General features: G+C 35.5%; 2 protein-coding genes across 2 annotated transcripts in view; both read left to right on the forward strand.

The window, feature by feature from the left end:
• Positions 1-9,332, forward strand: part of LOC124159234 (unconventional myosin ID) — a 28,371-nt gene extending 19,039 nt beyond the window's left edge. Inside the window, exons 14-16 of the mRNA XM_046534901.1 lie at positions 2,196-2,336; positions 3,607-3,767; positions 4,888-9,332. Of these exons, the coding sequence (XP_046390857.1) occupies positions 2,196-2,336; positions 3,607-3,767; positions 4,888-5,095 (510 nt within the window). The 3' untranslated portion in view covers positions 5,096-9,332. The remainder of the gene's footprint in view (positions 1-2,195; positions 2,337-3,606; positions 3,768-4,887) is intronic.
• Positions 9,333-9,740: 408 nt separating this feature from the next.
• Positions 9,741-13,226, forward strand: LOC124159235 (dynein axonemal assembly factor 3). Its single transcript, XM_046534902.1, has 2 exons — positions 9,741-11,471; positions 11,555-13,226. The coding sequence occupies exon 2, from the start codon at positions 11,592-11,594 to the stop codon at positions 12,981-12,983; it is 1,392 nt and encodes a 463-aa protein (XP_046390858.1). The 5' UTR covers positions 9,741-11,471; positions 11,555-11,591; the 3' UTR covers positions 12,984-13,226.
• The last annotated feature ends 203 nt before the right edge of the window (positions 13,227-13,429 follow it).

Consider the following 13,429-nt stretch of genomic DNA (forward strand, 5'->3'; position numbering starts at 1 on the left):
GAAAATTCAAAACGTAACTGATAAAACTGTATCGCAGTTATTTAATGCCTCAAATGCTTCCATTGGATTGTTCCTGTACGTTAAGCGGCAGTTAAGTGAAATAACGTGTCGCATTTGTTTCTGCAGAGGAAAACTGTGGAAGGTTGTATAACAATCCTGCCTCGGAAGACTTTTTCTATCATATAACGTAATAAATCTTCATTACCTGCGGTAAATATTTTGTTAAGCATGCAAAATGATTTGGTTAAAATTGCCGTTGTTAAAAAAAGTTCCTTTTGAGTGTTACGCTCGCGACGTATTTGAAAAAATACACTGAGTTTAGCACAGCAGTGCAATAAAAATCATTTGAATTAAAATTGGTAGTATACGAAAAGATATATACATAATATTATTGCACAAAAAAATATAATGCAGATATTATGCTGATGTCACTTAAGTAAAATAATAGCAAGGTGCAAGAAACAGCGTCAAATATAACTCACATGGGTAATATTTGCGACTAAGAAGCGGAAAGGCATGCACATCTGATGGACCCTAAGGCCAAAAATACTTACGAGTATGAATTTATTGATTTAAAATTCTCAATAATGACTGAGAAACATGAAAAAGGAATGCAGAATTTTTTAAATGAAATAAACTAAAAGCGCTGCATCAGCTCTTCACATATGTCCTCTATGGCGGCGCCGAATGCATATGACATGGTGCCATAGACCTTGAATATAAGCCTATATTCAAGGTCTATGCATGGTGCCAAACGAGAGTCAGTTGTTCTGTGAGTTCTTCCAGCATACTCGGCTGCCCGGGTGACGCAAGAGAGCACCAGTACGACCTCGACCACTGACGCGAATAGTCCACCCTTGTGAATATTACATTGTGATCGTGACTATTACTTGTAACCGCAAGAGAGAATAAATACGTCCATCCGGACAATTCACGCTGAGTATCATTGTATTGTACATCCTACACCATCGCTAAGGCACGCTACCTACCTCAAAAGCATCATAGCAAGAAATACCTTGTACTGCAAGGGTTTTGTTGGGGAGTAGGTTGTAAAAGATTTCCGTTTCGTCTATGTTATGTCACGCGGGGAATACTTCTTAAGATACCTAGGATCGGAGTGTTTTCTTCCACGACTTCGGGTTTACACCGCAGGCATCACCAGCAATAATGACAGGAGATAACGCTTTGGTGCTTTGAATTAGTATAACCAACCTTCTGAACTCTTGAGTTCTCGATTCGCAATCTATCCCGGAAGTACTCTGCTTTAGGCTTTGGCATAGACCCTTTCTCAGAATTTCCACAGATTGAAGTGGGCAAAACCACCCGAACAAAGCTCCTTATAACTCTTCATGGTCTGCATACCTTGGGCACTTTTGTTTTTATTTTTAATTGTGAAGAGCGAATAGGAAGATAAATTAATTACGCCACTCTCATATCTACTCTATTATTTTTATTTTCTTGCTTCGACGTGTTTGGCGTTTGTTGGCCATGGTGTTTTGAAGCAATTAATTGGTCTGCTACATCAAAACAATAGGGTCCTCAAAATGGAGCAGTACTGTGTGGCTCTTTAGTCCCAATAAGCAGGTAATATAACAAGGGAATTCCAGGTAAGGTGGGAGAAAGAATGAAATATTGGTTTTGGATATGATTGTTGTTATTCACAGACAGGTTTACCTTGTAAAGACCTTGGCAATACATGTGGCTTATCAATAGGCGAGAATGGGGAAACTGAAACGAGGAGGGGCGAGAGAGTTGGATTGAGAAAGTGAGTATAAATGCCTGGCAGAACTGGAGACAATAAGGAGAAAAAAAAGAGTTACGAGTAAGAGAACAGGAGATATAGAAGATAAATGAGTAATTAAAAAGAGAAATGGTAGAGAACGAGGAAGGAAAGTGGGAACCTAAGGTGCAAACGAGAAAAGGAGGTTCACGCAGTACGAGTGCTAACTGAAGACGTGGAATGAAAGCTTAAGGTTGTTAGAGCGGCATTGGCTGTAGTCAAGTGATGTACTTGGGCTATCTATTATTCACGAGAAAGAGAATTTATTTAATTTTCATTCATTTTATACTCACTATCTTTTATTTTTGCGAGAGTTGCTTGAGGCAGTGTGTGTTCTTTGTAATTCTCTCTATTTTAAAGTTTTTTTATCTCCACCATTAGTTAATTGCTATTTTCATGCTCTTTCTTTTTGCAGGTATTGTTCTCAGCCTTTATTCAGAAAACTAACAGATTCAATAAGAGTGCTCAACGAGTGCTTCTAGTCACAGAAAATTTTATTTACAAGCTGGATGCAAAGAAGTACAAGCCAATGAAGAAAGGAATTCCTTTTCGTGAGGCAAGTATTGACTTATGCTTTTATTCAAGTGGATGCTATTCTAATGCTTAAGATCCATACAGGCAGCATCATGTATTTATACTTTGTATTCAGAGTGTAGTTTTGAAGATGGAATGCTTATTTGCCTCATCTTATTGTGATTTTTAAATGATGCTCTTTTTAATACAAGGTGAGTTTCTCACTGCTGTATGAACTTTTCCCCTCATAAATCACAACCTAAGTTGTGGGTGTGAGTGCAATGCTTCTTTTTTATCTTTAGGCTATAAAGGGTGCTGAGGAAATAGAAAATTCTTCTGCCAAATGAAAGCTTAATGTGCCAGAATCATGCGTATGAGCTGTAGCTGGGATAAGGTTGCTTCATTTCAGATGAACAGAAGGTTCTTAGTAGGTTTTCCAAAGTGCCAATAATCAAGTTTACTTTAAGTTCACTTGATGATCAAGCACAATTATCTCATATGACAGTTTCCCAACTAGTACCTGCAACGAAGGAGATATCTAGCTGTTGTGCATTGAATATCATGAGCATTGAATATCCAATGGTACCCATTATACAGAAATCATTAACCTTGAGATTTATCCTCTTGTAAAGGTATTTAATGAATTGTGATATGGAACTGTTGTCCTATGTCACCAAGTTAAATCAAATCATCTTAATTATTGTCACTTTAAGTAATGCTCTTAGGAGTAAAATTGGCTTGCCACCAAAGTGTGTGTTGTAAAGGCACTTCATGTTGTGAAATTGGTGAATTTCAGTGAGATAAATTGTGAAAAGGATGATTGACAGAATATATAGCGAGTTAAGGAAAAGTGTGAGATAGGTATGTTAGTTTTGTCGAAATAATACTTCCATTAATACAGAGCAAACCGTGTCAATGGATCTTTATTTCTTTTTTACGATTTCGAGATTTCTCCGTTCCCTAAGAAATTCTTGATTTGGCCCTAAAAATGGTCTTGTGGGCAAAAAATCTTACTTTAAGGCTACTATTGAATATCCCTCCTTCCAAGCTCCATGCCTGAGAAAAATGCCATGTTAAGTATGAGAAAAGAAAACTGGTGTAAGATTTTGATAGTAGCTGAAACAGTGCTAAGCCCTGTAAAATCTCATGCTTGGGTACGTAATGAAAAAAATTATAATCGTCTACTTATTTCAAAAGTTTTCACGAGTTACCTAATATTTTATAGAAATTTTGTGATTTGTCAAAATTCATTTATTACAGTAATAGTTCTTAGAATTATGGTATTGTTAGTAAAAACTGTTTAACTTTTGCAGGTAACTGGCATCAGCTGTACACCTGGGGCTGATCAGCTCATAGTGATCCATCTGAGTTCTGGAAATGATCTAGTGGTGTCTTTGGAATCTTGTGGTGGCATTGCTGCTAGGGAAGATCGTGTCGGTGAGCTAGTCGGGATCATCATGGATAGGAAAAGACAGTAAGTATTGCAGGTTCATTCATTGAAGAAGAGGAAGAAATGCCATGTAGAAGGGGATTTTCCACTCATCAATGCCAATGAGTGGCATGGGTTTTCAAAAACCATCACTTGTGTTTACTTATAAGTATGGAAGTAGTTGGTCCCAGAATTAATTCCTCCCATTTGATTTAATTTTGTTTTTGTTAATGATTATTTCCTATTAAATGTAATACAAAAACATCTACTGATAACTTTCTAGCATTTTGTATACTTCACATTCTTATCCAAAACTTTTGATCTAAATAGGTTTGTCTGTCTGGTTTTAATGTTTCTGCAGTAATTGTTATGAATTATTACTCTTAAGTTTTTCAAGAGTCCATGGTATTGGTTGCCTCAAAGGCTCCCTCAATTTGTTAAAAACGGTTGTTATCAATAACCATCTACTCCTATTGTAAAGACAAACAAACCTTATAAACGGATGGTATGCTAGCACATTGTTCACCAATTGTAGCTGTTACACCTTGCAATGGAAAAAGTTCTCACATTGATGGGCATTCTATGAATCATTTCTCTATTGTTCTAATTCAAATCTAAACTGCCCAATGCATTTGAATGAAATTGATCCTGTTGCGAGGCAAATGATAGACCCTGTGTGCAAGATCTGTGAAGTTTTTATTGTTACATTTTCACAATCCTCTTGAAAATTCTGCCTTCCACAAAGATTGTTGTAACCGTCGCACCCTATAATAAGAAATAGAAGAGTTTTGATTTTGTCTCACATTCTCTCACCTTAAAGATTTCTTACTTATCTTAAACTTATATGTCGTATTTTATGAAATGTAAATATTGTGGATAGTATAAATTGCAAAAGAAGAAAACATGAGTAATATACATTAATTTCTCTTAGGTTATTGGCCCACTCATGTGCATGAGCACCAACCCTAAGAGCCTTTCCATGTTTTTTCATCTTGGGATGGGGTTTCGATACATATATTTTAGCTTTCATGGGGAAAATTTCTCATAGTTCTCTAGTTTAACGTGTCTTAGATAGTGTCTTCACTGAAGAAATCGTTTTGAGATTGGTAACCATCTGTTGCATTTGTTTTTGCTAATTCTTGATTTAATTTTGTATTTATTTTAGGTTGAGAGAGAGAGAATTGCCCGTTAATGTCAGTACCAGTTTTACATGCTCTCTCGGGAATAAGAGGCATGCTCTTCGCGTTGAAGCATCACATGAAGTATCTGTGCCATCCTTCCGTAAGGATTCAGGTGATGGCATTGTGTTCTCTCTTCCAGCCAACTATGCCATTGGAATGTCTCACCCCAGCAACGGGAAACATGTTAAGTGAATTAACTCTGAAAAGAGAGATGGTGAACACAGCTCCATAGCTATCTTCTATCATTTAGCTATTTTATGTTTTAGATGAAAAATCGTCGCAGTTGCAGCAGTTGTTTATCTTTTTTAATTTTAAGTGCTTTTATCAGAAAAAAAACTTAGGGCCAATAGGTGAATAATTAGAAAATTCCCTATTTTAATTACATATGAAATAACTAGGCCATGAATTACAAGAATCTGCATTACCTTTTGTACAAATTTATGTAACTTATTTCCTTTTTGTGCGAGTTTCTTTCAGTGGTTGGCTGTTTTAATAGGGTTTTTATTTATTAGATATTATATTTGCTAGCAATTTTAGTAATACATGAGATGTATACATAATTGAATGTACAGTATTTTGAATTGATACTATTTGATAGTCAAATGATGCCATACATGTTTTTATTGAAGGAAAGTTTAAAATGTGAGATGGATACAGTATTTGTCCAGTACATCGAATTTTGTGTTGTTTTTAAAGCATTTAATTGCATTGGTGAGTACTTTTGTACCACTTGTACAGTAAAGCATTGCCAATTACCATATAGGAGGTAAATAGTGCTTCAACCAAAATCATTCTCTATATTTTTTTAAAATCTTATAATGTTGCCTGTGATAAAGAGTACATACTGTGGTGTTTAGTGAACATAAGTTTACATTTTCATGTTTTTGTTTGTGACTTGATCAGAAATTTATTCCTGTTGCAATTTTTCATCTCAATAGGATTTATTCAGACCATCTTTAGGAAGTTTAGTATTTTAAAGAAGTAAATTTTTATGCATGGTTGAAATATTTTGGATATCACTTTTGTCATACATTTGACTGTCTGAAAAGTGGTAGGCATGTTGCTGAATGAAATTCTAAATTAGGAATTTTCATTGATCAAGTATGCTATTTTCCCCAAAATAATGTAACAATTTTAGGGATCCCAATTCACTTTTCAGTTGCTTTCAATTCTTAGTATGTAGGTGACCATACAATTTTCTATGTCTTGAGCTATTTTGTCAGAATATCTCTATATAGGTTCAATATTTTTCTGCTCTATATCAGGTATTCTGTTAATTCTTAGGATGTTCAAAAACTTATCTGAATGATTTTTTTTGCCAGAGTAAGGAGAAAAAATAGCTTATTTCTTGGATGTTGAACCTGCATCCATTTATAAATCTTTGGTGAGAGGTCAAGTAAGGAATACACGTGCAAGAATTTTTGCTGTTTCCACGGAAAAAATGTTTGGAATCGGAAAATTAGGGTACTTTGATGAATATTTTAACAAATAAGTTTTTATGAGCAACATGAGAAACTAAAAACGTTATTGGCATTTTATCTTGGAGGTCATCATTTCGAGTCTGGGGGTATACATTAACTATTTTCATTCCAATGTGATGTTTGAAAATTCACATTTTATCGTGATTTTTTAATTTCTCCTACCTTGGCTATGGTAGGGAAGAATAGTGCCTCTCCCCCGGTGAGAAGTGTAGCTACCACAAATGGATTTTTCAGCCAGAAGGCTTGTTTTATTTTCTTTCCCTGCTAGACAACTTGCCAATCCTATCTACCTAATTATTTTACCTTCCACTCTTGTTCATAATTGTTTCACTACTTTATTATCTCCATATCTGACTCTTGACTTGAAAAATATTTCTTGATGTCACTTTTCACTTGCTGTAGGGATAAAATGTTCTATGTAAAGTTTGTAGAGAGCAGTTTGGGAATCCAAGATTTGATTGAATTCTATCATATTTCTTATTTAGGTTTGTGATGCTCTTATTAAGGATTCAAGTACCAGTTTTGCTAGTTCCATACGCTAGGGGCAGAATATTTACAGTTTTGCTGAAATGTAAGTTTAATATCTGGTGGATTGAAGTTGAGAATTAACGCGTTAACTGCTGAGTCTAACAATTTAGACTCTGCCTTCCCCCAGGGCGGAGCATGTTGTTGGGCATGCCTAGTCTCCATTTCCTTGTTACTGGTATAATGTAAATTATTAGAAAATTTGATTGGAAATATGTGATACTTTTTACCCTAAAAATGCCATATTAAAGTAATCAGAAAGGTAAAAATCTCCTGTCAATTAGTTAATTAGGTGGAAGCAATATTAAAAAATCAACTGATAAAAGGTAGACAAAGATTTAAACACATAAGGAATATTATGTTTCTTATTTGATTTAAAAAGGAATGGTGTATTACCAATTAGGATGTGAAAAAAAGAAAGGATTATCAAATTTTGGATTTGACCCATTACTAGTATTAAGATGTGCAAGAGTGAAAATGGTTCTGTTGAAATGAACCAAAGTGGATTGTATGGAAACACCCTTTTCTTCCTTTCTTATTTTATACTCTTTTACACCATTAGTGCAATATTTTGTAAATTTAATTACTTATGTAAAACATTAAATCATATAGGCCACTTAAGTGAAGCCACCTGTCTAATAATCACTCCATGTAGGCAACCCTCTCGATGAGAAATGATTTTTGTTAGTATGCGACCCTTCAGGCTGAACTAGTGTGGTAATTGAAAAGTGATTGTTGGTAATCTGGGTAAAGTGAAAACATAAGATTTCTTCCCAGTTAACAGGGCCCATTTCAATTATGACTCATTCCTCATTTTGAAGAAATTTGCTCCATCCTAATCAAATTTACATTGAGCCATGGTTAAAGTTAATTAAATATTATTTTCACTTTTTTAGGACTAACACTCAAAAACTCCCATCCTAGTTCCCAATGAAAAGCTTTTATGTAATGACAAAAATAAAAATATTTCTCACTTGAAACTTCCTAGAATACAGTCATCCATAAATGAGTTGAATTGGTTCAATTACTTAGGACATTGCCTAAATTGTATTATTATGAGTCAGATGTATTGTATCTGAAACCCAGAATTGTACAATGAGATGAAATTACTTATTTTACAAGTGACGTGGTCATAAGCTAGCATAATTACCCAGGTATAAATATAATTATTATGATGAAAGTGGTTTTGGATTTGGATGCAGGAGATGCTCATGCTACTTAGTTGATTATGGTGATAACACATTTCAGGAAAGACAAGGCATCAAATCCCCTGTCTGTCAGTGGCAAACGAAGTTGCCTTTCCAAAGTTAATAGCTTGAGTGCTGAACCTTGGAATGAAAAAGAATTTAGCTATGTCATCGGCTATTTCATACATTTTTATCAAAATCAAATTTATGCCGTGATTAGGTAGGAGAAAATTTCAATACCTGGAATACCCATGTAATCAACAGTGTAGTAAGTGTGCAATACTTGGACTAAAAGGAAGAGTCATCCATTGAGGCTCATATGACTCGGTTGATGTGCTATACAATGGCTCAAGTGGAGGGAATATAATGTTTATCCATGCATAAACAATAATTTGAGTTAGGTTATCCAATTTAATTCAAAAATTAGTCAAAAGCATTATCTTTGAGATTGTGGACAGTTGGCTATGAGCCAGAAGTGTCTCGTGTAGTCAAATATCATAGGAAGGCCATAGCCAGGGTCAAAGGGTGTGTATCTTCATCTCTTTGCCTCTCTTGAAATGTACTCCCTCTCTGAATAACCCCCTACACAAACCCTCAAACTTTTGTTTCTGGCCCTGGCCTTATATTTTCAGTAGAAGTAATTTCTTATCCCAGTAAAATTCTACTGATATAATTTGGAACCATCCCATTTTTAAGCACTCATGAAATTTATTATCAATTGGCATGGTTGCAACTACTGTGCAAGTATTTTTTTGGATATAATACTATTTGTAAAGTGCATTTTCATGGAATGTCAATTTATTATGTTTTTATAAAACCTGCAGGGTACAGATTTGGCTAGGGATTTTTATTCTAGAATATAATGAGTTAATGGGCTCTCTATTAAATTTCAAATGAAGCATTTATTGAAATAATAGTTTTCTTAAAAAAATTTTGAAGTGCCCTGGAATGAAGTTTCAAGGTTTAATGAATTTTGTCCAGTATTAAATGAGGACTTTGATTGTATTTTTAACTGAATGTGATATATGGAATATTTGGAGCTGGTACTTATATTGTTTAAATTTATGTTCACTTTTGATGAGTAATTGTGAATTGTACAACTATTTTTGTGACCAGTATCATACTGTGTCTGAAAGATTTACATTAAATTCTGTAAAATACAAGTGAACTCTGTGAGCACTGTTTGTATGGATGATTTATCAATAAAATTGGATTATATTTAATCCTTTTACTGTACCCTTTGTTGTAAATGACTTGCTATCGGATGTACAATAGTGCACCGATTATCGGTAGTAATGGTGGTAGAGGTAAAATTTGATAATCTATTGAGAACCATTTTCGTAGTTGTTTTCACCTCCTGTTTCAATGGTTTCCCTGTACCTTTGGCACCACTTCAATTGAAGTACGATTTTCAAAGGGCAAGGTCAGGAATGGGGGAAAGAAAATCTGTCTGAAGGGGATGTAAGAAAGGGAGTGGACAGCAAAAATGTAGACTGATAATTAAACCAGTTAATAAAACAAGGGTAATTATCACTCTCATATGTTTAATTTTTTTCAAAGAATGGTTTTATTTAACTTTTTTCTTTCGACCTTTTTCCAATGTTTACCGCCATTAGATTGAGTAAGATTTATTTTTTTGGGTTAAATATTGTCAACTCCTTACTTTTATTCCTGTAGCCACTCATATCCAAGCTGATTTTTGGACTTGTCAACTAGCAGCCTCCAACCAATCCTGTTCTCTTCCATCTAAATGTTACCTAAATCTAAAACCATGGCCATCTAAATCTAAATTTTCTCCTGTCATTTGCCACTTCATCATCCCATCTTAATCTCTCTGGTGGGCACTTGCCTTCCAGATATACTCTTCACACTCCTATTATAATTCTGAGCCCTTATCTTGTTCTTGCATGCCCAAGCTATCTGATCTATCTATCCTCCTGCTTCTTACCACAGCCACAATATCAGGCCTTCTATAATTCTTTAAGTTTTTTTTTTCAACCCACCACGTCCCCGTTTCATATTTGATCCATTGATTTTTCTTAATAATATCCTGTCTTCAAATTTTTCTGCATGTATTCCTTTATTGTCCACAATTCCGACCCACATTAGAGGGTTGGATAGTAGCCTTGTATACCCTAGTTTTTTTATTTCTCGATTGAGGCTGGCTCTTAAATGTTGGCAGACTACAGTAGCACGTATTGGAAGCATTTAGTCTTGCTTGTATTTCCAGTTCCATTCTATTTTGACTAGTAATAGAAACTCCTAGGTATTTGAACTGTCACAGAAAATTAGTGACCGCTCATGTTCTACAATGAGTTGGCTTTGCATCTCCTCCTATTTTCAAATATTTTATTTGGAATTCAATCGCATGTAAACCAACTTTGCCTTCTTCTGCTAAGAAGGCTTCCGCTATCATGTTTTAGATCATTTTTACTGCTTTGTCATCTGCAAAAGGTAACATGTGTATCTGCAATTCAGACCATCTATAATTTGTGCAATATAGTTTGTATCCTTTTTTAGAAGAAGGAACAATCACTGCCCCTTGCCACTTTTTCAGCAAGGTATCCAAGTTCCAGATTTGCACTATCATATAATGAAAATATTGCATCGGCAGTCGTCCACTATATTTTATTTCTTCATTAGGTACACCCTTCTCTTCAAGAGGCTTATTTATTTTTTAATGTCTTCAGCTGAAATTAAAGTATTCTTGAAACCTATTTTTCTGTTAATTTAGAAATTTTTTTACAGCCTATTATGGAATTTCTGAGAATTTTCCGATGCGGTTATGGAAATAACACTTGAGATAGGCAGTGTCCGATCGGTTTATTTTGCAGTTCTAAGCAATGACGGACAAATAAATACTCTTTTTCTTATGGCACACACTTAAAGAACTATTCAGTACCTTTTTAAAGTTCCTACAATGGTTTTCCTAATATTCATAAACACAGCACAGTACCTTCCTACAAGTAGTCTCGTTGCAAGACAAACATTTTAAATATTTAACCTCAGTGGCCAAGAAAGAGGACATTTTAGTTTGTTAAATGCCTAATGATACGCGATCTCAGCCGTTCGTGCAAGCAAGTCTCACTCGTTGGACTGGGAAGAGTTACTAACTGTTACTGATCAGTCAACTTTTAGTCATTCAACAATTGTTCAACAACAATTCAACATTAATGCATGAAAATATTTATCATCGTCATACTTTTGGGCATACTCATAAAGAACCAAACAAGTTTATTACCTCAAATGCAACTATTAACCATTAACGCCTGCAAAACAATAAGGGATTCCACTATAGCTACAGTTGCTATGGCAACAGCCCATCCAGAAGCCAACAAGCTAGTTGCTTCAGTCCTTCCCCCAGGACCTTGTGAGGTAAGTCATTTTTAGAGTCCGATAATGTTTTCAGCAGAAATTCTGGGTAGCATTAATTTTTTTATTGTTTTCCTGCACGACAGAATTCTAACTTCCTGTGAGAAGAAAAAACAACCTACAATGTGGGGTTACAGTCCGGCGTTGGATTTGCTCGAGGAGATAACCTTGCTCTCTCCTAAATCTCCAGGCGAGGATGGCCGAAAACAGCTCAATATATTGTTGATTGGAAACTGCGATGGCAGGCATATATTCAAAACACTAGCTCAACTTCAGCGGCTTGGAGCGGATGACGTTGCTGTAACTTTCTACGTCATAGAGAAATCGCTGGAGCCTGTTGCGAGGCAAATGTTGCTATTGACATTGGCCCTCGAACCAGCTGACATACTAGGTTTACAAGAGAAAACAATTTTATTCTTGGAGGTGTATGGTAATACTATCATAAGACCTACGAGCTACAATTATATAATTCAGAAAGCTCATCAACTTATCCACATGGTTACGGACTTCGATTACTTGGCAGCGAGAATGCCGATTATAAATATTGAAAACTTAAAGTACAAAGAGAGGGATGCTTTGGAAACAATATTTAAGTTCTGGATAAGCACCAAAGCGAGTCAATTAAACACAGAATTTTTATGGGACTCAAGACTTCGGAGATCGTTGACTAACCGCTATGATTCGAAACTGGGGGTTTTTGATTGGGATTACCATATGAAGTTGTGTAAGGCAGGACAAGAATCCATAAGCCATGCTGAGTATAACAAGTGGAGACTCAAAGGAATAGCATTCTCTTGGCATGATCGAGTTCTTTCTAAATCCAATTACACATTAATATCAGGTATCCAAAAAGTGAACGGTGAGATAGTGAGTTTCGGGTACACCGGCGATATAGAAAACGGTCCTTTCGCTACATACGGATTAACAAAAGATATTGGAGACGGCAAGCGTAAGATACAGAATCCTCGGAAGTGTACTACAGCTTGCTTGAAAGAAGTAATGACGATGCTAAGCTGTATTATTCGTTCTACTGAAAGCGTGGTGATCCCCGATGGAAACGAATTAGAGGGAACAGTGCTCGCAGATGATCTACAACAGAACTTGTGCTCACTGACTGATAAAAGTGAAGACTTTCAAGCTGAAGAAAGTGCCAGGAAAATATTTGATAAGGAAACATACTCCGCTGCACCACTAGGCCCAGTGAAAGTAGTCTACTTGCCGCTATTATTCCAATCGGATATCCACCTCAGGGACAAGTTCAGGAACGTGTTTGATGCCATTGTCATTTCTCACAATTCAATCGATTCTTTGAATTCTAATTTGATTAAAACGGCCAAATCGAATTCAATAATTGTGGTGGAAACTTTAAATTTTGTGTTGCCACCTCAGAAGGGATTCCATGAAGCCTTCGTGGAAAAAATTGAAAAGTTAGCTAACGATAGCAATTGCAAACCAATTCAACTTCTAGATGGTGAGGAAGACTTTTATAGAAGATTTGAGGTCGTGACAGAATGATTGATATCCACCGGCTGCATAAGTTTTCCAAGTAGTTTCTCAATTAAAAGAGCTAATTAATTGAACATAAGACTTGCTTTAAACCAATTACGGGCTATCATTATGCTGCATACATATAATTTAAGTCCCTTTGATACTAATTAATGAGTTGTGGGACACAATAAGTTATTAAAACCATGTGAACATTCTTAAGTGGATACGCCGTTAAAAGTCACCGATGAGAAATAAATAATTTTTAAAGATCATGGTTGTTTCATTTACGACGATTTACAGCTGGAAACTAAAGAAATCCTCCGCAAGAATTATATTAACCTTTATACTTGTTCCTTTGATAGCCCCCAATTTTAATCCTTCAAGGTCAACTGTACGACGGTACAACCGTTTTTGTCGATGTCCTCGATCGCCAGTCGAATTTTTCCTTTTCTAACGTAACAGTTGAAGCTCGT

This window comes from Ischnura elegans, chromosome 5 (genome assembly GCF_921293095.1).
Source record: "Ischnura elegans chromosome 5, ioIscEleg1.1, whole genome shotgun sequence".
NCBI lineage: Eukaryota > Metazoa > Arthropoda > Insecta > Odonata > Coenagrionidae > Ischnura > Ischnura elegans.